This window comes from Garra rufa, chromosome 20 (genome assembly GCF_049309525.1).
Source record: "Garra rufa chromosome 20, GarRuf1.0, whole genome shotgun sequence".
Classification (NCBI taxonomy): domain Eukaryota; kingdom Metazoa; phylum Chordata; class Actinopteri; order Cypriniformes; family Cyprinidae; genus Garra; species Garra rufa.
Genome location: NC_133380.1, coordinates 37,273,371 through 37,300,791, shown reverse-complemented (window position 1 = coordinate 37,300,791; position 27,421 = coordinate 37,273,371). Strand labels below are relative to the sequence as shown.

The window sequence follows — 27,421 nt, the reverse complement described above, 5'->3', positions numbered from 1 at the left end:
TGTATGTTTTTTTGACTCTCAAAGCTGTGGATCCCATTGACTGCCAATGTAGAAACAAAGTTACCTACATCTTGGATGCCCTGGGGATAAGCAGATAAACATAATTAAAATTTTTGGGTAAACTATCCCTTTAAACACATTTAGCAGAGTTACTCCTAAATACACCTTTTTACTTGTTACATGTGGTGATAAACATGGTGTTGCTTTCATTATTCATGAAACTTGCACCCCGTTGCAGTTGAAAAGTTTATTTCAGAATGCTCAATGACACATTTTTAAGAATATAAAAATAAAATGTTGCATTTTTTACATTGACAGAAGTTAATGGAAACTTCATTTGGCTACTGTTGAAAACTGACTTGGTTCTATGGTACAAAAAAATCGTACTTCATACAAAAGCACAGTCTTGATGTTCCTGATTTGAAAAGCTAGCATTGTGATTACTTTCAAAATGATAGAATAGCTCAAAAACAACTCAAATATCTAACTCTGGTAGGAATTATAAGTGCAATCTAATGGTCATTACTTGTGCTAATATCTGTTATTGTTTTTAGAAGAAAGCAGCATGGTAAAAGGTTGAATTAAACATGGAGACAAAGATTTGTTTTCTAAACCCTCAACATTTAGTTTCACATGCTCACATAAGGGGACTTAAAACTGTGTTCTACTAAACAACAAGAACATATAATGTTAAAACAAATCAAATTTAATTATATTTTTTTTATAGATCAAGAGTACCTCGTCCTAGAACAAGCTATTTTTTTGGTCACACTTTATATAACTGTCCGTGTCATTGTGTAATTTTACATAGTGTAATGTAAGTCCTTTTTTAAATTATTTCTAATAATTAATAGCCTTGTTGGCAGCGCACCAACTTACAGTGCCGTTGCACTTCAGCCGTCACAACCAAAGCAAAGATGATGATCTTTAAAAATATATTAATAATGCTTTGTAGATGGGGCTCCTTGTCTGAAAATACCATGGCACATTGATTCATAAATTGTTAAAGGGTTATTTAAACCAAAAATTAAAATTCTTTCATTAATTACTCACCGTCATGTTGTTCCAAAGCTGTTAGATCTTCGTTCATCTTTAGAACACAAATTAAGTTATTTTTAATTAAATCCAAGGGCTTTTTGACCCTACATAGACAGCAACACAACTACCACGTTCAAGACCCAAAAAGGTAGTAAGGACACCATTAAAATATTACCACTGATATCACATGGACTATTTTAACGGTATCCTTACTACTTTTCTGGGCCTTGAACGTGGTAGTTGCGTTGCTGTCTATGCAGGATCCGAAAGTGTTTAATCACTTTCTAAATGTTCCACCCAGAATATGTTGGTTATGCAGGTTTAACTGACAATATAATCTACATAGCCGTTTGAACACAAATACACACAAAACAATACCAAATTAAACAGGGGGTTGTATCAATGTAAGGCCAAAGGGGAGAGTGCACAGGAGAGCAGTCTGTCTTGATATCATTCATGTCTTCCGATACGTTTTAGTAAGCTGAGGAGGGAGAAAGTTGCCATAGGTGGAATTTTTTTCTTAGATAACAGTATGTGTGCTGATGACATTGGAGGGATATTCTGCATAAAGCTGAAAAGTGTGACCAGTTGGTCACAACAAGTCTTTCAAGCTATATAAAGCACAAGGATACTGCCCTCACAGTTCACAAGTCTGGAGGGAAGATGAAGGCCTCTGCAGCAGTTTCTGCATCACCATCATCTTCCTCCGGTATCGTCTCCTCCCAAGTGAAGACATCTGAATTGTCATGCACCGTTATAGATTCTTGTCTGCCCTCTTCCATATTCCAAGGGCACAGTGCATCACGCCGAGCCAAAGGAGTGTTAACTCTCAACTCGTCTGCTGTCTGCATGCTTGTGTCTGAAGGGTACATCTCACTTTTATCCAGGACAGTTTGACTTGTGCTGCTTCCTGATGGTGGTGGCGTTCCCATCTCATTTTCCCTGGGATAAACAGGTTCTTGAGCACTGTCTTGTCTTTTTGATAGGAAAGCTTGAGTGCAGTCTTGTGGCACAGATTGTTTGGGTGATTGTTTTGCCTCCCACGGACAGACATCTGAGTAGACACTTTCTTGCTTCTGCAAGGTCTTCTCTGGGTCACCTGTCTCCCATGGACAGACGTCTGCAAGAACACTGTCTTGTTTCTGCAAGGCCTTTGTTGGTTCTCCTGCCTCCCAAGGACAAATATCTACACAGATACTTTCTTGCTTCTGCAAGGCCTTTGTTGGCTCTCCTGTCTCCCAAGGACAGACATCTGCATGGACACTTTCTTGTTTCTGCAAGATCTTTGTTGGCTCTCCTGTCTCCCAAGGACAGACATCTGCATGGACACTTTCTTGCTTCTGCAAGGCCTTGACTGGCTCACCTGTCTCCCATGGACAGACATCTGCAAGAACACTATCTTGTTTCTGCAAGATCTTTGTTGGCTCTCCTATCTCCCATGGACAAACATCTGGACAAACACTATCTTGTTTCTGCAAGGTCTTGACTTGTGCACCTGTGTCCCATGGACAAACAACGGTATGGACACTTTCTTGTTTCTGCAAGGTCTTTGTTGTCTCTTCTGTTTCCCAAGGACAAACATTTTCACGACCTTCTTGCTTCTGTAAGGTCTTGACTGATTCACTTGTCTCCCATGGACAGACATCTCCACAAACACTTTCTTGTTTCTGTGTGGTCTTCGGAGACTCACTTGTTTCCCATGGACACACATTTGTATGAACATTTTCTTGTTTTTGATCCACTTTTGTTGGTCCCTTGTTCATAGAACCATCCCTCTCTTCTGACTTCTCAGAAACCTCTGCTTTCATAGTCATTGTTTCTTTTGTAGTTTCTTTAGTATTTGGTTCAGACTCCCAAGAAGTTACGTCAATTACAGGTGGGGGTGGTTCAGGAAAATCACTTTCTTCTTGTTTCGGCACATCACTTGTTTTCTCTGAACCTGAATCTCTCTGAGCAAGTTCTTGGTCTACTGGACTTTGTCTTGCATTAACATAAATTACCCTCTCACCAGGTTTCATTATGTCATCAGAAGTGTTGATGGATCCCTGTCTAACCTGAGAGATATTTGTATCAATTCCTGAAGAGTGTGCTTCAGGCTTCTCATGTACCCGCTTCTGGGTGTCTTCAGACATAGGGACTTCAACATTTATATTACATGTATTGTCTTCAGTGACTCCTGATGGGTCCCCATCTGTTTCCCAAGGACAAACATCAGTACGTGCACCCTTGGTTTGCAATTGCTCTACCTCCACAACCTCCCAAGGACAGACTTCGGAAATGCTGGTTTGATGAAAAGGTTTTGGGACATCCCATGGACAAACTTCAGTATTAGGAACAGCCAATAAGGATTTAAGTTGGAACTCAGGAGGTTTGAATACATCATTACTTACTGTCACCGATAGTACTTGCTTGTCACTGTATTGTCTTTGTAACACACTGTCATTCACATTTTGCTTCTTGACCTCCAAGAACACCTCCTCTGACTCCCATGGACAGATGTGAACTGGAGCAGCATGTTTTGGGCTTCTTTCGGGAGAATCAGTAGATGGTAGCCGTATTGCTGTTTGTTTGACAAGGCAAGGTTTTGTGCCTACGGTAGTCATAGCCCGTCTGTGAGTCTGCGGGGTACGCTTGTCTGAAGCTGCACTGCCTGGGGACAATCTCATGGATGTGGACAAGGATTTCTGCAGTGTACCTTCCTTAACATTACTTTCTTGTAGGCATTTTTCTCTGCTCATACTTCTTTCAACTTCCCCAATGCCCTTTGCTGCAAGGAGACTTTGGGTGGTGGAGCGGAAAGAGAAAACTCGAAAATCCTTTGGCTTTCCAAGGATTGTATGTGGCGACCCTGGAGCGCTACATGATATCTGAGGCTTTGGTTTTGTGGAATCAACATCTAAATGTATACCATTCCCAGTTTCTGGTGCAGGAGGAGTAGGAGTTGGCAAGAATTCCCATGGACAAACATATATCAGCGTTGGTGACGAGGTACCACCAGGTGATTTGGGTTCTTCTTGGTTTGAAATGGAATATGTGACATGTTTTTCATTCTTGTTTGCTGGGTGTTCCTCTGGAACCTCCCATGGGCAGACCTCGGCCTTGTCGAATGACTCTGAGAGCAAGGCACTTGAAGTCTGCCTCTTTATATCAACATCCACAGTTGGCTGGGGCTTTTCTGCTGGGGTAGCTTTGCCAGGAAGCGACACATTCTCAATGCTTCTACAAGGACCTACAGAGCGATGGTCATTACGTTCTATGACACTAAGTGACTTTTGAAACCTGGTGGGCTCTGGAAGTAGAAGGTTAGTGTCTACTGATAGATTGTGGGCACTGGCAGATTTGCAGACCAGCAGTGTTGCATTGATGGATCCTGCGTCAGAATGCAGTGAAACCCTTTTCTCTTTGATCCTTATAGAGTTTAAAAGGGAGACCTCTCTATCTGGGGTACAATCATAAACACTAAGGGACTTTCTCAGCTTTGGGGAGGGCTGCATTAAAGTTTCGTTCATCTTGTTAATGCTTGTGGTTTGGTGATTTTTGAAATAAGATCCTGATCGGGTTATAGTTCCTATTGCAGCATTGATATCCTTATCTTCACGACTACATTGCCTGCTTAAACTTTCTGGGATCTCACTGATCCGTTTTATAAGGGACCGTCCAATACTGAGGCGAGAGCTCCGCTTCTTCGGAAGGTGGGGATTGCTGTTTGCCATCCTCTTGGTCTTGTGGACTTCCAGTTGAGAATACAGTTTCTTCAGCTCATCCTGGTGCAGAGGAGAAAAAGGGTTTCAGTTGAGGAAAGTTGGAGGGAACGATACAGTAGGATGGATTTTGTGATGGTTTGTCCAAAACATGATGTTCAAGAGGCAAGTTACAGGGTAATATTTCAAAAGAGGGCAAGTAAAGGTAGAGGATGAGGAGAATGCTAACATCGGTAATAATTCTGTAAAGTTGATTTATTTTAATAGAAAATTACTCAGGATATGTTGGCTCGTGGGGACCAAGGTTTGAGTCAAACCTGGGTCATGTCCTAATCCCATTCCCCCTCTCACCACTTCCTAGACTCTTATATATATATTAAAGGCGATAATCTAGATTAAATAAATTACAGTGCCTTGTGAAAGTAATCATACCCCTTCATTTTTGTCACTTTTTGTTATGTTGCAGCCTTAAGTTATAAACTTTTTTTTTTAAATAACTTTTTCCCCACATCAATCTACACTCTATACACCATAATGACAAAGCAAAAAACAGATGTGTGACAACTTTGCAAATGTATTGAAATTAAAAAGTACATTGCATAAGTATTCATACCCTTAACTTAGTTAGTGGTACTTCGTTAAAGCACCTTTACAGCCTCAACTCTTTTTGGGTATGATGCGACAAGCTTTGCACATCAGCATTTGGCAATTATCTGCCATTCTTCTCATCACCTCTTCACCTCTCAAGCTCGTTTCAGGTTTTTCCAGAAAGGTTTGATTGGGTTCAAGCCCAGGTTATGGCTGCGCCACTCAAGGACATTCACAGAGTTGTCTATAAGCCAGTCTTGCTGTGTTCTTATGGTCATTGTCCTGTTGGAAGGTGACCCTTCTGCCCAGTCTGAGGTTCTGAGTACTCTGGACTGGGTTTTCATTAAGGCTATCTCTATATTTTGCTGTGCTGAGCTTTCCTTCTACTCTGACAAGTCCCTGCCACTGAAAAACAGTCCCATGAGCAGTGCCTGGTTTCCTTCAAACACGATGCTTGGAATTGAGGTTCATCAGACCAGAGATTCTTGTTTTTCACAGTCTGAGGGTCCTTTAGGTGCTTTTTTGGAAATTCCAATGGGATTTCATGTGTCTTTACTGAGGAGAGAATTGAGTTTGGCCACACTGCCACAATGATGGAGTGTTGCAGTGATGTTTCTCCCATCTGCATATTTGATCATAGAGCTCAACTAGAGTGACCATCAGCTTCTTGGTCACCTGTCTAACCAAGGTCCTTCTCCATCAATTGCTCAGTTTGGCCAAGAGGCCAGCTCTAGGAATAGTCCTGGTTGTTCCAAACTTCTTCCATTATGGATAATGGAGACTACATGCTTCTGTGAACATTCAATGCAGCAGACGTTTTTTTTCTGAACTTTTCCCCAGATGTGTGGCTTGATGCAATCCCATCTCTGAGCTCTACAGGCAATTCTTTTGACCTCAGTGCTTTAGTTTTTGTCTTTGCATATGTATTTTCAGCTGTTAGACCATTTTTTAAGACGTGTGTGCCTTTCCAAATCATACTTATTCAAACCTCAGTTAGAAGTTACCTCAGGTTAACTTCACTCAAAGTGTAGTAACATCTACAAGCAACATGAATGCTTCTGAGCTACATTTCAACTGTCCCAGAAATGGGTATGAATACTTATGCAATGGAACCATGTCAGTTTTTGTTTCTAATAAATTTGCTAAGTTGTTACAAACCTTTTTTTTTTTGCTTTGTCATTATGTAATTTAAAGCAATTTAACATAAAGCAGCAACATGACAAAATGTGAAAACAGTGAAGTGGTATGAATACTTTCGCAAGGCACTCTATTTTGCAGAAACCTAGCCTCATTTATCTTGTCATTGTTTAGTTAATGTTTATGAAAGGTTATATCAGAGTTTAGACTTTGTTTATATTAATTTATCTACTAATTTACTGTAGCCTATATAAAAATGTCAAATTTATGCTTTTTATGTCATTCACAAGTATACATTGTTATAAAGTGTTAGAGTGTGTGAATTTTGTAATATGGAAGCGTGAGCATGCATGAGTTAGTAGGGCTGCTGCAGGGCAAGTTGTTTTACCCGAATGTCATCAGGGTCCAGGCTGTGGTCACTCCAGCAGTTAGAGTTGAAACTACTGTTGAGGTAAGAACATGAGCGGCGCAAGTCCACCTCATCCTCATATACCTCTGCAGCGATTTCCTCCCGGCCTGTCCGTGACATGTGAAGAAACTGCAACAAACACCAATGCTGATTTTTACTTGGGAAAGCCTACATTAAATAAATGAGACCCTGGACCACAAACCCGGTCTTTAGTAGCATTAGGTATATTAGCGGCAATAGCCAAAAATACATAGTATGGATCAAAATTATAAATTTTTCTCTTATGCCAAAAATCATTAGGATATTAAGTAAAGATCATGTTCCATGAAGATATTTGGTAAACTTCCTACCATAAATATATCAAAACTTAATTTCTGATTAGTAATATGCATTGATAAGAACTTAATTTGGACAACTTTAAAGGCAATTTTCTGAGGCACCCTCAGTTTCCAGATTTTCAGAGTTGTATCTCAGACAAATATTGTCCTATCCTAACAAACCATACAACAATAGAAAGATTATTATTCAATTTATCAAACGATGATATATTAATCTCAATTTCACAAAACTGACCCTAATGACTGGTTTCATGGTCCAGGTTCACAAGTGTAAGTAATGTGCACCCTACATTCTAATGCAACTTTTATGTTTATCAGAAAGTACTTAAAAGTATAGTTCACCCAAAAATGAAAATTCTGTCATTAATTACTTACCCTCATGTCGCCAAACCCACAAGACCTTTGTTCATCTTCAGAACACAAATTAAAATATTTTTGATGAATTCCGAAAGCTTTCTGACCCTGCATAGACAGCAATGCAACTGAAACATTCAAGACCCAGAAAGGAAGTATATACAGATGATGAACTAAAAGAGATGGACATTCTACATCAAAACGACTGGCCCATGCATCAGCAGCACCCACACGCATAAGTCATAATACTCTCGTGAATACACGTCGAACACGTACACATAATAAGGAATTGTTGAATAAAGTTGTTATTTTTGTTTTCTTTGCGCACAAAAAGTATCCTCGTAGCTTCATAAAATTAAGGTTGGACCACTGAAGTCACATGGACTATTTTATCAATGTCCTTACTTCCTTTCTGTGCCTTGAACGTGTCAGTTGCATTGCTGTCTATGCAGGGTCAGAAAGCTCTCAGATTTCATCAAAAATATCTTAATTTGTGTTTGGAAGATTTGGAATGAAATGATGGTGAGTAATTAATGACAGAACTTTCAATTTTGGGTGAACTATCTCTTAATAAGTAGACAGGCTGCATACAGTTTGAATATGCTATTTATTGAAAGTATGTACTTTTCTGGAAATGTAATTTAATTCTAATCTGACATCCGACATAGGACAATATTTAGGACTAGGGCTGTCAATCGAATAATTTTTTTTGTCATGGCAACTCACGAATAATCGCTTTTTATCTGTTCTAAATGTACCTTAAATTAATACTTTTTTAAAGTTTTTAATACTCTAATCAACATGGGCATGGACAAATATGGATGCTTTAAGCAAATGTATGTTTATTATTAGTGAAACCATACTCGACATAGAGCATGAAGACTAGACATGTTTCAAAGGTCATAGATGTTTCTCAAATAACTTGTTCATGTCTATTAGACACATGAAAGAAAAATAACAGAAATACCAGGTTCCCATTACTTCTCTTTCTTTGTACTGAGCAATTTACTTACACAAGCCTGTTTATGTTATTTGCAGGACAGGGCAGCTCACTTCTTCTGAACATGCAAAATTTACATTTATTATTTATTAATATATTGTTTGAATGCTTTCACGATCCTTGGACATTTCAGGAGTTTACCCGTTTAAAATGATGTGATTACAAAACCATTTTTTTAAGGTATTGTTTTTGTTATAATGTACTGATTCGAGAGCCCGCTCTCATGAAAATGCATACCAGTCACACGATTTTCTGTTTCTATCTGGCGTGCTATTAATAAGCTGAAATTAACTTTGGCGTGCATGTGATATGCATGTGTTTGACATGCATATAATACGCAGTTTTTGCGTGCATACTCGTATGTGGCTCTACGCATCAATCCTACACCACCAATCCCAACGTAGACCGACTTTACACAAAACCGGAGAGTCTCAGAAACTATATTAGGTTTGTCCAAATATGCGTTTATGTATTGTTGCTAGACACTTTTGACTAGTTTGGCAACATTGTGCATCCATTTCTTTAACTATGGGCTAGGTAAAACAGAAAATGCACGCTGCATTAATCGCGCATGTTAATAAAATTAGTGCCGTTAAAATGAATTTGCGCTAACTCGTTATTACCGTGTTTATCTTGACAGCCCTATTTAGGACATTATACTAGTGAAGCGGGACACAAGAGGTGCTGCTGGATGTAACTGAAAAGGCTAAAAAGGTTAAAAACATTGCAAAAGTAAACAATACTTTCAACAGTACCTTAGGTGCAAAAAGCAGGCCGATTGTTACAGTAATCGTGACATGCGTGTGAGTGAAGAATAGCAAGAGCATCCAGTCAGGATGAATTGATGGTCTTGCAAATCTGAAAGTTACAAGTACAAAGAAGTCAATAGAACAAGCTCTTATGATTAGAGTTAAAGGGATAGTTTACACAAAAATGAAAATTTAATAAAATGTAATTTTATCTGCTTACCCCCAGGGCATCCAAGATGTAGGTGACTTTGTTTCTTCAGTAGAACACAAACAAAGATTTTTAGATCAAACCGCTGCAGTCAGTTAGTCATATAATGGTAGTGAATGGGCACCAAACCTTTGAAAGTAAAAAAAACATGCACAGACGATACATTGATGTCCCAAGACACTAAATATCTGGTTTTGCGAGAAATTGAACAGTATATCATTTTTACCTTTGATATACAGCAATATCCAACTGTCCTGAGTGTGTGCTCAGCATCTGGCATTTTTCAGCATTTTTCTCCTTCCGGTGTTTGCGTATACTACGCCAGAGCGTGTACACATGTAACGCGCCAGATGCTGAGCATGCGCCCAGGACAGTTGGACATTGCTGTATATCAAAGGTAAAAATAATATAAATACTGTTCAATTTCTTGCAAAACCAGATCGTTTCGTGTCTTGGGACATCGATGTATCGTCACGAGCCGCAGGGTTTAATTTGGATTTGTCCGTGCATGTTTTTTTTTTACTTTCAAAGGTTTGGTGCCCATTCACTGCCATTAAATAACTATCAGACTGCAACGGTTTGAGTTAAAAATCTTTGTTTGTGTTCTACTGAAGAAACAAAGTCACCTACATCTTGGATGCCCTGGGGGTAAGCAGATAAACATCAAATTTTCATTTATGGGTGAACTATCCCTTTAAATCAGAGAAATTTTATTCCCCCACCTGAGAAGATGAAACACTGAGGAGAGCAGTAGCTCATTGTGGATAGCGATGCTCATGTAACGTGGTTCATGAAATGCTGACGGTACTGTCTTCACCGCACTGCACAGGAAACTGCCCCAGCATAGAAATAACAGCTCAGCTAAGAGAGAGAGAAAACAACTATTTTTAATGTAAAATGTGTATGAGTCACATACAGAAATGTACACAACAGTAAAAAGAAGTTTAATGTTTTGTCCTTTCTTTGTCATTTTTATGAGGGAAAAAGATGTAAGGACAATGTGATAAATTATACATTTTAAGTTTTATTAAGGTTACTCCATTTGGTATGAACTAAAGTAGCTTTTTTTAAAGAATAAAACATATAATTTTAAAATAAAAGACTGCTCTTGGCTTGTAATATAAATTCCGGTTTATGGTTTTCTTCTTCTAAAAAAATGTTTTTTGTGTTTAATAAATAATATAAATTGGGATTACACCAGATATATGTGCTAATTTGCATTTCTAGTACAAAAATCTAAACACTGGATGAAGTCAGTTTCAAAATTCTTATTTAATTTTTTTGACATATTAGAGTCAAAAGTTTTTACAGAAGGAAATTTGGGTATCTCATTTTGTCACTCCATAATTCAGAAAATACTTATAACAGGCAGAAAACTATATATTTTTTACAGTTTTTTGGAAATGTTGTATATAATGAAGGTAATTATGTATGAACAAATCCCTCTGTAAAAAACCTTCAGGATATAGACAGGAATAAAAATGTGAAGTTTGGTGTGTGTAAGTGCTACTGAAGTGGAGATTTATGGCTCAGTGTAGGAGAAAAAACTCATTTTGAGAAAACAGCCTTTAAAAATATGTATTGTCATTAAAATCTTTTGACACAAATAGATCAAGTGCTATAAAAGAAACACTTAACAGTGTCTTTTGGATGTTTTCTTTCCACTAGCCAAACCAAAAAGCCCAAAATCTCAAACTTGACAGCTGCAGTGTTAAGTATTGTCACGGTATAAATAATGCAAGGTTTGTTGTGTAAGCTGTCTTGGATTCTGATTGTGCCAGAATGATTGTGTAAATCTATTTTATCTTCTGGTGTCATTTCAGGTCAGTCCCTCATTTACTTAGTCTAATTTATGACATTATAGCAGTAACATTATTATTATTTGTTGTGGTATGTTATTAGTATGGTAGCTAGTGGTTAATGCTGAATCATACCCAATGACAACGGTTAACGATGTTCAAATCATCAGCTAAATGCTTCAAAGAACATTAAATTATCCAGGACCATTCATCCTTTCATTTGTCTGATCTACTAATGTGCCCCAATTTCAATTAATCTCTCTGCCAGACACCCAAGAAAACCACTGGACTACTTCCACGGCTATCACTCACCCACAGCCATCATGTAGTCCCAGCGGTCCAGGTCGCACACATTGAAACCTTGTCCTTCTGAGGTGGTGGAAATGATCAGCAGTGGAACGTTCCGGTCTCGATTCTGCAGGACGCCCACTGTCCACGCACACAGGAACCAGCTGACAGTCAGCACTATGACTCCCAGCATCCTCAGCACACCTGTGGTTGTGATATATGGCACTCTCTGGGCTGTACGCGACAGGAACACCTTCAATACCCTGAAAACACAAGTGACCTTTTAGGCTGATTCATTATGGTTTTTTCTTCTACAATTTTTCCTTAATTAAAAAGCTATTTTATTTTATTATTACATATAAAATAACTGTTTGCTAAAATCATGCTATTAACTTGCTAATCATGCTAGCAACATGCTAGTAACACCCTAGCAACCACCCTGAGTACCTAGCAACTGCATAGCAACACCCTAGCAACCACCCCGGGTACCATAGCAACCGCGTAGCAAAACCCTAGCAACCGTCCTGGGTATCCTAGCAACCGCATAGTAACACCCTAGCAACCACCCGGGTACCACATCATTTACTCTAGCAACCGCATAGCAACACCTTAGCAGCCACCCAGAGTACGCTACCGACCACATAGAAACACCCTAGCCCCTCTGAGAACTTTAGCATGTAACTCAAAGCTTTTAAAACTACTTTAAAACTTCAAATTATTTCAGACTGAAAGTCATCAAGCTTAGAACATTTTAAACTTTTTCTATCTATCTATCTATCTATCTATCTATCTATCTATCTATCTATCTATCTATCTATCTATCTATCTATCTATCTATCTATCTATCTATCCCTGGGTACCCTAGCAACCGCATAGCAACACCCTACCAACCATCCTGGGTACAATAGCAACCACAAAGTAACACCCTAGCAACCACATAGCAACACCCTAGCAATCATCCGGGAAACCCTAGCAACCACTTAGCAACCACCCCGGGTACCACATAATTTATCCTTGTCAAAGTGAAAGATAAAAAGTTATTTATGAACAACAAAAAAATTTTACAATTGAAGAGTTACAAATCAACACAAGAATGATACGTATTTAAGGCAAGGCACTGCAGGTGAATAGGGTAAAGGGTTATCACCTTACTTACTCAGTTGATTGATTACATTGTTAAATGCAAAAAATTTTTGTATTACATTTTTTCTAAGATGTTAGGTTTATTATGCAAATGAGGCATTGTTTAATGAAATATGCACTAATTTGCATACACTTCTAGTACAAAAATCTAAACACTGGACGAAGCCAGTTTCAAAATTTTATAATTGTTAAATTTTTTTGACATATTAGAGTCAAATGTTTTACAGAAGGATACCCTAGCAACCGCATAGCAACACCCTAGCAACTGACCTGGGTACCTAGCAAAAGCATAGCAACACCCTAGCAACCAGCCTGGGAACCCTAGCAACCACCCGGGTACCCTAGCAACCGCATAGCAACACCCTAACAATTGACCTGGGTACCTAGCACCAGCATAGCAACACCCTAGCAACCATACTGGGAGCCCTAGCAACCACCCCGGGTACCACATCATTTACCCTAGCAACCACATAGAAACACCTTAGCAACCACCCCAAGTATCCCAGCAACCGCTTTAGCATCCATTCCTGATACTCTAGCAACTGCCCTAACTGCATCTATCTATCATTGCACACTTTTGATAGCTGACTAAATTGATGATGTCTGGATTGGTAGCAGTACTGAATTTCTTAATGCCTTGAGAATAGCATCTTATTATGCAACATTTCATCTGACAGATGTGCAGGTGAGACGGTTGGAAGGACGGGTTGAGTTAAAAATCTCAGATGACAGGACTGAAGTGCTACAGACCGGTACATCTTGAGCGTCACAGTTCCATAAACAATGGCGAAGCCAAGCAGACGGACCCAGCGGAGTAGAATACACCGGAAAGTGCTGGGTTTGAAGTATAAAATGAAGACCTGAAAACACAGTAAAGAAAATTCTTATCAAATAATAGAGAAAATTTAATTCTTACAGTTCAGGTCAAAAGTTTACATACACCTTGCAGAATCTGCTAAATGTTAATTATGTTAGCAAACAAAAAAAAAAAAAAAAAAAAAAAAAAAAACAATAAAAAAACAACAGCTGTGGATCATTCAGGTAAGTATTTAGAATCAACTTTTGAATAGGGTCATTTTTATAAATCCAACTATTATCTCTTGTGGACTATATGTAAATTTCTTTTATGTGAAATATATTATTCAGATCAGTATTAAATAAAAAATAACATGCATTTTGTATGATTCCTCTTCTTTTGGTAAATGAAATAACATTTTGCAGATTCTGCAAGATATATGTAGACTTTTGACCTCAACTGTATGTCATTCTAAGCCCATCTGACTTTATTTTTTTTTCTTGACAACATCAAGATTATTAAATAATAGAAGGCTATTGGTGAACTACACCATACCATTTAAAGGTGTGGGTCATTTCTGAGATTTTCTAACAAAAAATGTTTTTGAAGAAAGTCTCTTATGACCACCATGCTGCATGTATTTGATGAAAAATACAGTAAAAAACTACCCTGGAAATCCAGAGGTCTCGCGAGAGCACAATTTGAATTAATAGATTAGGGTCTGGATTTTTCCAGGCTAGTAAAAAACAGCAATATTGTGAAATATTATTACAACTAAAAATATTATACGTTTTTCAAACATAGAAATAATTTTAAAAATTATTAATGTATTTACTGACACTTTTGATGAATTCAATGCATAATTGCTAAATAAAAGTATTAATTAGCCTACTTTACTGATCCCAAACTTTTCAACAGTAGTGTACCAATCAGAAATGGCCTAATTATGAAAAATGGTAAATAACTATTGGCACTATTATTTTATATTTGTCATTTGTGTCATTTTGTAGCATAATTACTAATATTGGGGCTGTCACGATTCCTAGATTCAATTTAAATACTCGATTAAAATAAAATAAAAAAATCCTCCACTGCATATTAGCCTATGTGGGGTAAAGTTAACCGCCAAAATACCGGAAGTGGCACATTCCACCAACCAGAAACGCCATGAAAGGCATGTTTAGAAGGCTGCGTGATAATTTAATTAATTAAATAATATTTTAATTATTTTAATACATAAATAATAATTTATAAATAATATAAACAATTATTAACTTACATGCATCTCAGTATGCTCCATTCACAGTAATGGTTACATGTGTTGAGTGTCTCAAACTCCATCTCTGCATATTGGGTTTATTATAACATTCAACCTGCGCCATTTCATCATATTTGTAAGGTAAATCATTTATAAACCTAAGCAAACACATGAGATACATCATTATCGTTCTTGATATGCTAACTGTTCATCGCGATTTCAAAATAAAAGCTCAAACCTTCACTATGAATTTACACGTTTTGATGTCCACATATTCAAGACATTACAGTGGCTGTTACATTTCTGTCGTAAAGAAATATTTAAAAAAATATTAAAGATTAAGTGGACATTTGAAGTAAATGTTGTTTAGTCAATACTAAACAAGTAAAGTAAAGGCCGTTGGCGCCATCTGCGTAATGTAGGTTAGCTTTTTAAACAGTTTTGTTCAATAAAACCATATGATTACTTGCTTTAGATACTTTATATGAACGAATTATTATTGCCTCATCAATATTTTATATATGTTTTTTAAGTTATTTTAAGGGCTGTTGTTCGCTTAGGTTTCATTACTACAAAAAACATAATTATCCGATTACTCGATTAATCGTCCGAATAATAATCAGACTACCAATATAATCGTTAGTGACAGCCCTAATATAGTTAATTGGGTTAACTCACTAGCAACTATAAATTGTGTAATTTCTTGATAATTTTTTACCTCCTAAATGCAACCCAGCCATTATAATTTCAACTGCAGACCAGTAATCTGTAAAGAAGATTTGAATCACACACTCACTGGGAAGTAAAGCAACAAAGAGCCACACAGGATCATCTCCAGCAGCAAAAGCCCCGACGATCGGATCCGCTGAGAGACAGAAAGATGGATAGAAGGAAAGGGTGAGAAGTGGAGAGGGGAAGCAGAGGTGAAATTACTAAAGCTGTCAAACATGCATGAAGTTTGTGCACATGTGGGACCTGTTTAAGAGTGTGTCTGAAATGACACATGTAACACATAGCATTGTAAGATACAGCGGAGGTCAAAAGTTTACACCCCCCCCCCCTTAATTATTTTCCCAAAATAAAAGGCATCATAAAAAAATTAATATATAATAGAAAATAATAGTTGAATGTATTAAAATGACTTAAAAAGTTTGCATACACTTGATTTTTAATACTGTGTTGATCCACAGCTGTGTTTTTCGGTTAGTGATAGTCCCTTGTTGGTCCTGAACAGTTAAACTGCCTGCTGTTCTACAGAAAAATCCTTTAGGTCCCACAAATTCTTTGGTTTTTCAGCATTTTTGTGTATTTTAACCCTTTCCAACAATGACTGTATGATTCTGAGATGCATCTTTTCACACTGAGGACAACTGAGGGACTCATATGCAACTATTACAGAAGGTTCAAACACTCACTGATGCTTCAGAAGGAAAAGCCATGCATTACAAGCCAGGGGTGAAAACTTTTGAACAAAATGGAGATGTGTAGCTACATTTTTCTTATTTTGCCCTAATATCATATTTTTTTCATTAGTACTGCCCTTTAGAGGCTACAGAAGATACTTACATGTTTCCCAGAAGACAAAATAAGTTAAATTTACCCTGATCTTCAAATTAAAAGGGTTTTCACCCCCCGGCTTTTAAAACATTGTGTTTACTTCTGTAATAGTTGCATATGAGTCCCACAGTTGTCCTCAGTGTGAAAAGATGGATCTCAAAATCATACAGTCATCGTTGGACAGGGTTCAAATACACAAAAATGCTGAAAAACCAAAGAATTTGTGGGAACTGATAGATTTTTATGAAAAACAGCAGGCAGTTTAACTGTTAAGGACAAACAAGGGACTCATGAACAACTACCACTAAACAACAACAACAACAACAAAAACAGCTGTGGTATTCAACTATTATTTTCTCTTGTGGACTATATGTAAACGTCTTTTATGTGAAATATCTTATTCAGGTCTGTAAACAATAACATTAATTTTGTATGATCGCTCTTATTTTGGTCAAATAATTAACATTTTGCATATTCTGAAAGGGGGATGTAAACTTTTGACCTCGACTGTATACCATGATATGTAAGATATATATTAATTAATAGTGTGCAAAAAACTTACCTTGGTTCTTCTGCACTGATATGCCACCAGCATGCTGATAAGCACAAGGACCATGAAGAGGCCCTGTACAGCCAGGACGCCCGTCCTCAGAAGCCAGTCTTCCTGCACCCAACACGGGGCTCCATCCTCGCACTCATCACAGCCAGGCCAACAGGGCAGACACACAGGGACTTCTGGGTAACAAGCTCGGGTACTATTGACACGATTGTTCCCTGTAACACATGTATCATCGTTTGACTTGGGTAATGACTTACCCAAATAACTTCGGATGCAAAATTCATCGGATGCAAAATTCGGACATCAGACAAATTCACTTTTACATGGTGTTTGCATATAAATGTGTCTTAGCCATGCGTGGACACAACCACCCTACAATGATAAAAATCCATTCACTTATTTTTTTTAATACCCAAAAAGCTGAAACAGTTTAATTATTAAGTTGTTTCGATTTTTAAAGTATGACATGATGTCATAATGCTCAGGCCCCGACCACGACTTCTGATGGACCGTCCCGTATTAGCATATTCCCGCCCTCAGCCAGTTGTTACTTACGCTGTCAGACTTTTTCTTTGCGCACGAACCGCTGTAGCGCCAACAACGTCCCGTAAGCAATGCAGGTGTTTCGTAGTTGGATGTAAAAGTGAGTAAGAGTCTTTATTTTCTCCCAACATGAGAGCCACTGAGGACGCAGTGCATTAGTTTTGTTTTTGATGGTAACACGACCGAATATCAAAAAACAGAAGAGAGGGGAAGTGAGCAGTAGCTCATTAGCATTTAAACAGACATGCACCAAAATTAATTGCTGTGAGTGGAGCTGGTTTTGACAAAGAAAACTGACTCTAAACAATTATACCAACTTGTGGACTTCTGATGTCCCCTTTTAAATTTAAGCTTTATTTCAAACATTGTTAGACCTATACAGCATCATTTTAGATATACAGTCAAGCCTGAAATTATTCATACCCCTGGCAAATTCTGACTTAAAGTTACTTTATTCAACCAGCTAGTTTTTGTTTTGTTTTTTGACTGGAAATGACACAGACGTCTCCAAGAAGATTATAAGATGATGTACAAGAGGCATCATTGTGGAAAAAATATTACTCCTCTTTTATTTACATTTGAACAAAAAGTGGCATGTCCAAAATTATTCATACCCTTCTCAATAATCAATAGAAAAGCAAAAAGCTCTTATTGGCTATTACAGCAATCAAACGCTTCCTATAATTGCTGACCAGCTTTTTGCATGTCTCCACTGGTATTTTTGCCCATTCATCTTTAGCGATGAGCTCCGACTCTTTCAGGTCGGAGGGTCTCCTTGCCATCACCCTGATCTTTAGCTCCCTCTACAGATTCTCAATTGGATTTAAGTCAGGACTCTGGCCGGGCCACTGCAAAACGTTAATGTTTTGTCTGCTAACCATGTCTTCACCACTTTTATTGTGTGTTTTGGGTCGCTGTCATGCTGAAATGTCCACTGGTGCCCAAGGCCAAGTTTCTCTGCAGACTGCCTGATGTTGTTTTTGAGAATTTACACCGCGTTCCAAATTATTATGCAAATGATATCTTTCTCTGGTTTTCATAATTAGTCAATGCAAATGACAGTCAGTATAATTTTTAAGTCATCAACCATTAGGGTATAATTCGAATTTTATTGAACAAACCTCCTAATGATAACAGTATTTATTTCAAAAATAAAAAACTGAAAATGCACTGTTCCACATTATTATGCACAACAGAGTTAAAACATTGTATAGGTTGTAAAGAACTGAAAATGGGCATTTGCTGAATTTGCAGCATTAGGTGGTCATATTTACTGAAATCTAAATCTATTTCAATCAAAAACATCCTAACTGGGCAAGTTACATCTTACCATAGGACCCCTTCTTTGATATCGCTATCACAATTCTTGCATCCATTGAATTTGTGAGTTTTTGGAGAGTTTCTGATTGAATTTGTTTGCAGGATGCCAGAATAGCCTCCCAGAGCTGCTGTTTTGATTTGAACTGCCTCCCACCCTCATAGATCTTTTGCTTGAGGATGCTCCAAAGGTTCTCAATCTGGTTGAGGTCAGGGGAGGATGGTGGCCACACCATGAGTTTCTCATCTTTTATGCAGATAGCAGCCAATGACACAGAGGTATTATTTGCAGCATGAGATGGTGCATTGTCATGCATGAAGATGATTTTGCTACGGAAGGCACAGTTCTTCTTTTTGTACCAAAGTCAAAAACTCGACATACTTTGCCAAGGTCATTTTAATACCTTTAGGGATCCTAAAGGGGCCAACCAGCTCTCTCCCTATGATTCCGGCCAAAAACGCCACCTCCTTGTTGTGGTCGCAGCCTTGTTGGGACATGTTCCATCCACTACTCCATCCATCTGGACCATCCAAAGATGCACAACACTCATCAGTAAACAAGACTGTTTGAAAATGAGTCTTCATGTATGTCTGGGCCCACTGCAACCGTTTCTGCTTGTGAGCATTAGTTAGGAGTGGCCGAATAGTAGGTTTATGCACAACTGCAAGCCTCTGGAGGATCCTACACCTTGATGTTCGCGGGACTCAAGAGGCACCAGCAGCTTCAAAAACCTGTTTGCTACTTTGTAATGGCATTTTAGTAGCTGCTCTCTTAATCTGATGAATTTGTCTGGCAGAAACCTTCCTCATTCTGCCTTTACCTGCACGAACCTGTCTGTGCTCTGAATCAGCCTTAAATCTCTTCACAGTACAATGATCACGCTTACGTTTTCGTGAAATATCTAATGTTTTCATACCTTGTCCAAAGCATTGCACTATTTGACGCTTTTCGGCAGCAGAGAGACCTTTTTCTTTCCCATAATTGCTTGAAACCTGTGGCCTGCTTAATAATGTGGAACATCCTTCTTAAGTACTTTTCCTTTAATTGGGCTCATTTGGCAAACTATTTATCACAGGTGTCTGAGATTCATTTCAGTGATCCAAAGAGCCATGAGACACAATACCATCCATGAGTTTAATTGAAAAACAAAAAACTGTGTGTTTATGACACTTACATACAATTTGCATAATAATTTGGAACGCGGTGTAGATGTGATTAGGTTCCCTGGTCCACCGGCTGAAAAACACCCCCAAAACATTAGGATCCCACTACCATGTTCATCAGGATGGCCTTGGTGGTGATCCTTGGATTCTTTTTTACCTCTCTCACTATCCTCCTGGCCAGCCCAGGTGTCACTTTTGGCTTCCGACCACGTCCTCTGAGATTTTTCACAGTGTGGAACATCTTGTATTTTTTAATAATACTTTGCACTGTAGCCACTGGAACTGACTCAAAACATTTAGATATGGTCTTATAGCCCTTTCCTGACTTGTGAGCAGCCACAATGCGCAGCCGCAGGTCCTCAGTGAGCTCCTTTGTCTTAGCCATGACTGTCCACAAACCAACAGCAGAGAGCTTCTGTTTTTCACCTGTTGAGTTGATTAAAACAGCTGTTCCCAATGAATCAGGGTAATTAGGATGCTTTAGAACAGCTTGGACTATTTGGAATGGTATAGAACTTTGGATTTTCCCATAGACTGTGACAGTTTGCAAAGGGTATGAATAATGCCACTAAACATGCCACTTTTTGTTCAAATGTAAATAAAAGCTGAGAAATATTTTTTTCCACAATGATACATCATCTTGTACATCATCTTATTATCTTTTGGGAGAAGCCTGTGTCATTTCAGGTCAAAAAAAAACTTGCTGGTTGAATAAAAGTAACTTTAAGTCAGAATTTGCCAGGGGTATGAATAATTTCGGACTTGACTGTATATCATCAAGTAAAAGCAGACTGAAACCACTGTAGGCTCTGTTTCTGTGGCTGTGCGACTGGTTTTACATGATACTTACTATTGTTTTCCATGTCTGGATTTGGACTGTAGTAGCCCTTTTTACATCGGCAGCAGTACTGACCCATTCGGAAGCCCTGTTGCGGGATGGACTCACACTGAAGGGAACAGAAAGAATATGACAAGAAGTCATAAGTCTGCTGAACTGTTTACATTCAGTGGTACGTGAATGTCTTTCTCTTTGAAAGGGTAAGTCAACACTCATGTTACTCCCAGAGACTGTGTAAGATTGTGTTCTCTCTGCTTTCTGCCATTAATTGCATGTGCAGTCTCTCATCAGCGGTTTATCTGCTCGAGAGTCGCCTGACCCACACATCAGAGTTAATCTAAGCTAAATCCTAAATGGAGGGGTAATACCTCTATTGACAGAGCTTTATCTTTTATTCAGAAAAAATAAAACCGCACTGTTCATATACATTTATGGTATTTTCTATTTTACCTTTATTTAATCAGGCGAGTCACTTAAGAACAAGATTTTTAAAAAGAGGATTTTGTCCAATACAACTAGGAACAAATAATATGTGTCTTTTTTAGTTTCTACTTATTATTAAAATCATTTTGTTGATTCCTAAAATCAGTAATAAAATATTTTGCACATATGTACATTTTACAGTGACTGAAATTGTTTATTCTTTTTTCTAAATTTAATTTTATTTAAGGAATAGTTCACCCAAAAATGAAAATTCTGTCCCAATTTACTCACCCTCAAGTTTTGTCACACCTTTATGAGTTTCTTTCTTCTGCTAAACACAAAATAAGATATCTGAAGAATGTTGGTAACCAAAAAGTTTTTGGTCCCCATTGATTTCCATAGTAATTATTTTCCATACTATGAAAGTCAATGGGGACCAGCGACTGTTCAGTTACCCACATTCTTCAAAATATCTTATTTTGTGTTCTTTACAGTATCATGTAATTCTTAACTAAAGCCATTCGTTGTATTCTAAAGAGTTTGTCCAACATCATATTTCACCCTAAAAAGTATGCATGGGACTATATCATGCATCATGTCAAACTAATGTTTTATGCAATTGATGCATCATCATGACACTGTTCTATTAATACGCTGCTCCTTTAATTTATAGGCGGATCAACTCAATTCTCATTAAATTCGTTCAGTGTGCCAAATCCTGCCGTTGCTTAACGTGCAAACACCTGTGAGCTTGTGCTCTGGTGGGATGGGATGATGGGGGTGGGGGGTGTTGGAGTCTGGGTCTTGTGAAAGGGGGGTGTGTGAGCTTGTGCCCTCTGGGAGGGGGTCGGAGTTGGGTTGTGGTGTGTGAACATCACAGGATTATCAACCTAATCCTTCAGATCATCCTGCACCCAGTGCTCACATCTTTAAATAGAAGGTCGGGATGAAAGTAGGAGGATGATGATGGAAAAACAGGAAATGGAAAATGTATATAAAAGTCCAGAAAAATGACAGTTAAAGCAAGTGATGTAGTAATAGATTTCATATCTATATCTAGATAATATATAGAGAGATGCCAGATCTGATGGCAACAGGGTTATGAAAACAGTGTGCAGGTTTAAAGTTAAATTATTATTAAGTATGTGATGAAAAAATAGGCTCTTAAGTGTTGGGGGCACTCGTGGGAAAGCTGTTCAAAGGTTTACATACACTTGATTCTTAATACAGTGATACTTCATGAGTCCCTTGTTTGTCCTGAACAGTTAAACTGCCTGCTGTTCTTCAGAAAAATCCTTTAGGTCCTACAAATTCTTTGTTTTTTCAGCATTTCTGTATATTTGAACCCTTTCCAACGATGACTGTATGATTTTAAGATCCATCTTTTCACACTGAGGACAACTGAGGGACTCATATGCAACTATTACAGGTTCAAATGCTTACTGATGCTACAGAAGGAAAAACAATTCATTAAGAGCCAGGGGGTGAAAACTTTTGAACAGAATAAGGATGGGTACATTTTTCTTATTTTGCCTAAATATATATATTTTTTCCATTTAGTACTGGCCTTCTGAAGCTACAGAAGATACTGTTTCCCAGAAGACAAAATAAGTTAAATTTACCCTGATCTTCAAAGTCAAAAAGTTTTCACTCCAGCTCTTAATGCATAATATTTCCTTCTGAATCATCAGTGATTGTTTGAACCTTCTGTATTTGTTACATATGAGTCCCTTAGTTGTCCTCAGTGTGAAAAGATGGATTTCAAAACAATACAGTCATTGCTGGAAAGGGTTCAAATACACAAAAATGCTGAAAAACCAAAGAATTTGTGGGACCTGAAGAACAGCAGGCAGTTTAACTGTTCAGTGTGAAAAACTTTTATTGGGGTCATTTTTATAAATTCTATTATTTTCTCTTGTGGAATATATGTAAACAACTTTTATGTGAAATATCTTATTCAGGTCAGTACTAAAAAAAAAAAAAAAAAACATGCATCGGGTATGATCCCTCTTATTTTTTAAATAATTAACATTTTACAGATTCTGCAAGGTGTATGTAAACTTTTGACTTCAACTGTATATTTTGGCTGAATTATCACTGTAAGTGCCCAAGTATAAATATAATATAATTGTGTCAATTTTTAAGGAATATCAATCCAAAAAACGATCCTGTGATGTAATATTGCATAGCATAGGTGGTAAAAAATTCAAATGCTAACACAATAGATTACAGTGGAGAATCAAACATGGTCACAGAGACGCATACAAAAATAAATCACTTCACGGCAAATGTCCTCTTGACATTTAGTGGCAAGCATTTTGAGTGGTTCTCTGAATGTGTTTTGGCCCTGCGTGTCCCTGGTTAGTAAAATCCACCCATGCTTGAACAGCCTTTAATATACTGTTGTATTCATTGTGGGTTAATGTCTCTCTGTTTCTTATTACAAATAATGCTAACATTTCATCCTGACTTCTTATAGAAGAGTCTACAATGTAACAACAACTTCTATGACAGTGAAAACACAATGAACTAGCAATCTCACAGCACTTTATTAATCTATGTTATGTTCATTTCTAAATATACATTTTTAATAGTAAACACTTTTTATGTTACCCACAACAAAAGGAACAGGTTTGTAACGACTTGAGGATGAGTAAATGATCACAGAGTTTTTATTTTCGGGTGAACTGTCCCTTAAAATAATGTTAAGAATTAAACCTTATTGTAAAGTGTTACCAACATTGATTCAACTTGGTGACACTGGAATTAAACCCAGTGAGATGCCTGTAGTAAGTCGTATATGGAAGAATTGAATCTGAGGTCAGTGTACACTCACCTCCATGCTGGTCCGATTACATTGATGTGTGTTTGCAAACCAAGAGTCTCCACTGGCACACTGATCCACACTGAATCCCTGGATGTTGACGTCGACACGGATTACACCCCTACCACCAGAACGCATAAAGAGACGACAAAGATACAGTAGCGACAACAATATAACAGTCATGATGGAAGACTTGAAAGAAGTAATTAATTAAATAGTCACCCAAAACTTGACATTCTGTCTTGTTGTTTTAAAACTTGATGACTTACTTTCGTCTGTAAAATGTAAAAGAAGATTTTGTTTGTCCATAAAATGAAAGTCAATAGGCTTCCTTTTTGGAATTGTTACTTTTCATTGTATGGACAACAGTTGAAACAGATTTTTTAATATCTACTTTTGTATTTCACAGAAAGTAATCATGGGCAAACGTGAATAAATGATGACAGAACACTTAAAAATAAAGGTTCCAAAAAGATGTTTTCCATTTTTGGTTCCTCAAAGAACCTTTCAGTGAACAGTTCTTAAAAGAACCATTTTGAAGAACATTAAACTTTTTCGACTATGAAGAACCTTTTCTGCATTTGAAAGTTTCCATGGACGTTCAAGGTTCCTCATGGAACCATCGATACCAATAAAGAACCTCTATTTTTAAGAGTGAATGTCCATTTTTGGGAAAAGTGAATGGACACAGAGACATGTTTAGAAAGACATTACGAGCACATTTTGAGAAGAAAGTGCACTGACCTGAACTCTGGGCTGAGGTCTGGCTTTAACCCATAAAATGGCATTGAGAGGCTGAGTAACCAACCTGGCAAAAAACGGCCATCAATGCATTCAAGAAAAGGAGCTTCACCCCACTGAACCCCACTGCTATTGATCACATAACTATCTCCACGTGCCCACTTGGGAGTGTCTAGGGTGCTTAGGTCATTCAGAAGAACCCGTTTAGACAAGGCATGGAGGGGTGGAGAACTAGACTTAAATGTATCAAACCAGCTTTGGTCAGGAGCAGGAGGACGGAATCCATTCCACGCAGACGTCAGGTCTTGCAGAAGAATGTCTTGGGTTGTGCCTTTGGAGGCACGGAGCACCAATTGGGGCTGTTGGATTGTAGGATCAGCGTCGAATGTTAGAAAAGCCCGTCTGACCAGACCCGGCCTGTCGCCTTCGAGCATAGCCCGCACCAGTGCATGGTACCACTCGATATCCTCTCGTACACTGGTTTCTCTTAGCTCACTTGCTTGGAATATCAGGTTGAGAAAGTTGGCAGCATTGGTCAGAGACGCTATGGCTTGGTGCAAGAGAGAGAGAAGGTCTCTCGGTGGAGATCCCAGTCGAACAGGCAGCTGGAAACTCCGTGTGCAGGTCGAGGCGGCCAAAGAGGATGAATTGCCGGTGTAGAGGTAGTTCTCCGCGGCAGACCGGCCCTCCTCCGTACTTAATTTAACTGGAGGTGGGCTGGTGGGTACAGTGCTAGAAGACAAGGTCGGATTTGAGTTGGTAGGACAAGGAGTTGGGGTGAACTCCAAGTTGGAGGTGTCCTCAAGTTCAGAAACAGTGGTGAGCTGAGCAGAAAGCAGGCTGGGAAGCAGCAGCAGTAGAAGTACAAGTAGCAGACCAGAACTTGGCCCCATCCTTGTACTGCTTTTTGTGAAGGAAACGATCAATTTCGTGCCTTCTCACATCCTGAAAGATGCTTTCAAAGTGCAGAGATCCATTTCTTCTCTATCCCTGGTTTTGTTTCTCCTTGACAGGTGTCAGTGGACACTTCCAACGGCATCAAATAAGTGTGCGTTCATACACGGACTGACATGCACTGACAAGATAAATCTCAAAGCAAGCAGCACTTAAACTCCATGCGTCCCGAAATCAGCTGGTCAGGTCCACCCTGGATGTGATGCTGCTGAGACCACGAAGACTTTGATCTCCAGCCAGAGGAAACTGAGAAGCAGACAACATGTGGAATACCCCGTTTCGCTCTGTGCTTACCTCTTCACTCACTCTGCAGCTCTCCTGTAAATCTCTCCCTCTCTCTCGCTCCCTCTCCCAATCTCCCGGTAGTGGTGAGAGCTGAGAGTGGCACATCTGTTAATGTTGGATTGTTATGATGAGTGTATGTGCATGAGGTTGGGCTGACGGATGAGAGGATGGGAGGGTAATCCTCTCTGTTGGGGTATGCATCAGAATCTCAGCGCTTTGTGGATTAACCCAACACTCTCCGGCTGGGTCAGTCATGAGTGGTCTTTTATGGACTGTGCGCGTGTGTGCGTGCAACTTTGCGCATCTGTGAATATGTGCATGCGGCGGTTTACAAGTCTGCATCTGCTTGACAGATAAAGTGCAGTGAGATGTTAATCTCTGCATTTTGAACTGCCAACAATCAAGGAAATTAAAAAATATGAAGGAAGGAGAAAACATGCTCCACATGTGTACTACATGAATGAACGTCTGTCAGATCTGTGCGCGTGTGTGTGTGAGAGAAAGATGATTCAGACAAATCCAGTCATACTGGGTAATGCAGGCGAATCCTTGTTTTGGTGCCATGGCAACAGGGTTCTGAGATTCAACACTCATTCCTGTGGGGCCCCACCCCCACTCAGGACTGCAGAGGCTGTGGCTGTGTGTACGCTTATACACATATGTGCATCTATATACATGCACACCTAAACTGTTTATATTTTTTTAATGCATGAATATGTTTGTGTTTAGATTTGTGCAATAATATTGTGTGCATTTAATGGGAGATGATATTTTAAGTGCATGTAATATTCCACTGATTACGTACTCTGAAAACACATTTTCTTCTGAATATTTGTGTTAATCCATAACTGTAATAAAATCTACTCTTTGTTATGAGATGAGGTTTAAAAGGCTCTGTGGACAAGTGTAAATGTTTGTATACAGCGACACCGTTTGGTACATCAGTGAAATTGCATTTCACAAATACAGCTCAAATGAAAAGTCTTGACCACAGAACAATGGATGAATGTAAACAATAACTGTATTGTATCTGTATATGCCTTTAATATGCATATGCATACCGTGAAGAGATTTTAAAATATCTTTAGGCGTGGATGACCTGAAATACTTTTGTAAAGTTCAAATTTGGTATTCCATATAAAACTAAACAGAATTGAGCTAATTCTTTCCAAATTATTATAGCATATTAATTAAAATGCATTAAATTAAAAAATGTAGGCTACCATTTAAATTCACTGATTAAAATAGCGCATGGTATGCGTCAATAACAAGAAAAATAAAAATGTAAAAAATGCATTTTTGTTTAAATAAGTTATATTAATGTTAAGCATTATGATCTTGGCTCTAATTATAGGCCTTGTGTTTTACAATTGTAGAATATGAGAATGAGAGTCATTATTGAAATGATGA

General features: G+C 38.3%; 1 protein-coding gene across 1 annotated transcript; it reads right to left on the bottom strand.

Moving 5' to 3' along the window:
• Nucleotides 1–232: 232 nt before the first annotated feature.
• gpr179 (G protein-coupled receptor 179) lies at nucleotides 233–25,712 on the bottom strand. The gene is made up of 11 exons (XM_073825929.1): nucleotides 24,776–25,712; nucleotides 24,044–24,152; nucleotides 20,797–20,893; nucleotides 16,926–17,137; nucleotides 15,603–15,671; nucleotides 13,503–13,612; nucleotides 11,634–11,872; nucleotides 10,245–10,383; nucleotides 9,321–9,423; nucleotides 6,853–7,002; nucleotides 233–4,802 (listed from the first exon to the last, which is right to left on the bottom strand). The coding sequence occupies exons 1-11, from the start codon at nucleotides 25,663–25,665 to the stop codon at nucleotides 1,683–1,685; spliced, it is 5,238 nt and encodes a 1,745-aa protein (XP_073682030.1). The 5' UTR covers nucleotides 25,666–25,712; the 3' UTR covers nucleotides 233–1,682.
• Nucleotides 25,713–27,421: the final 1,709 nt, after the last annotated feature.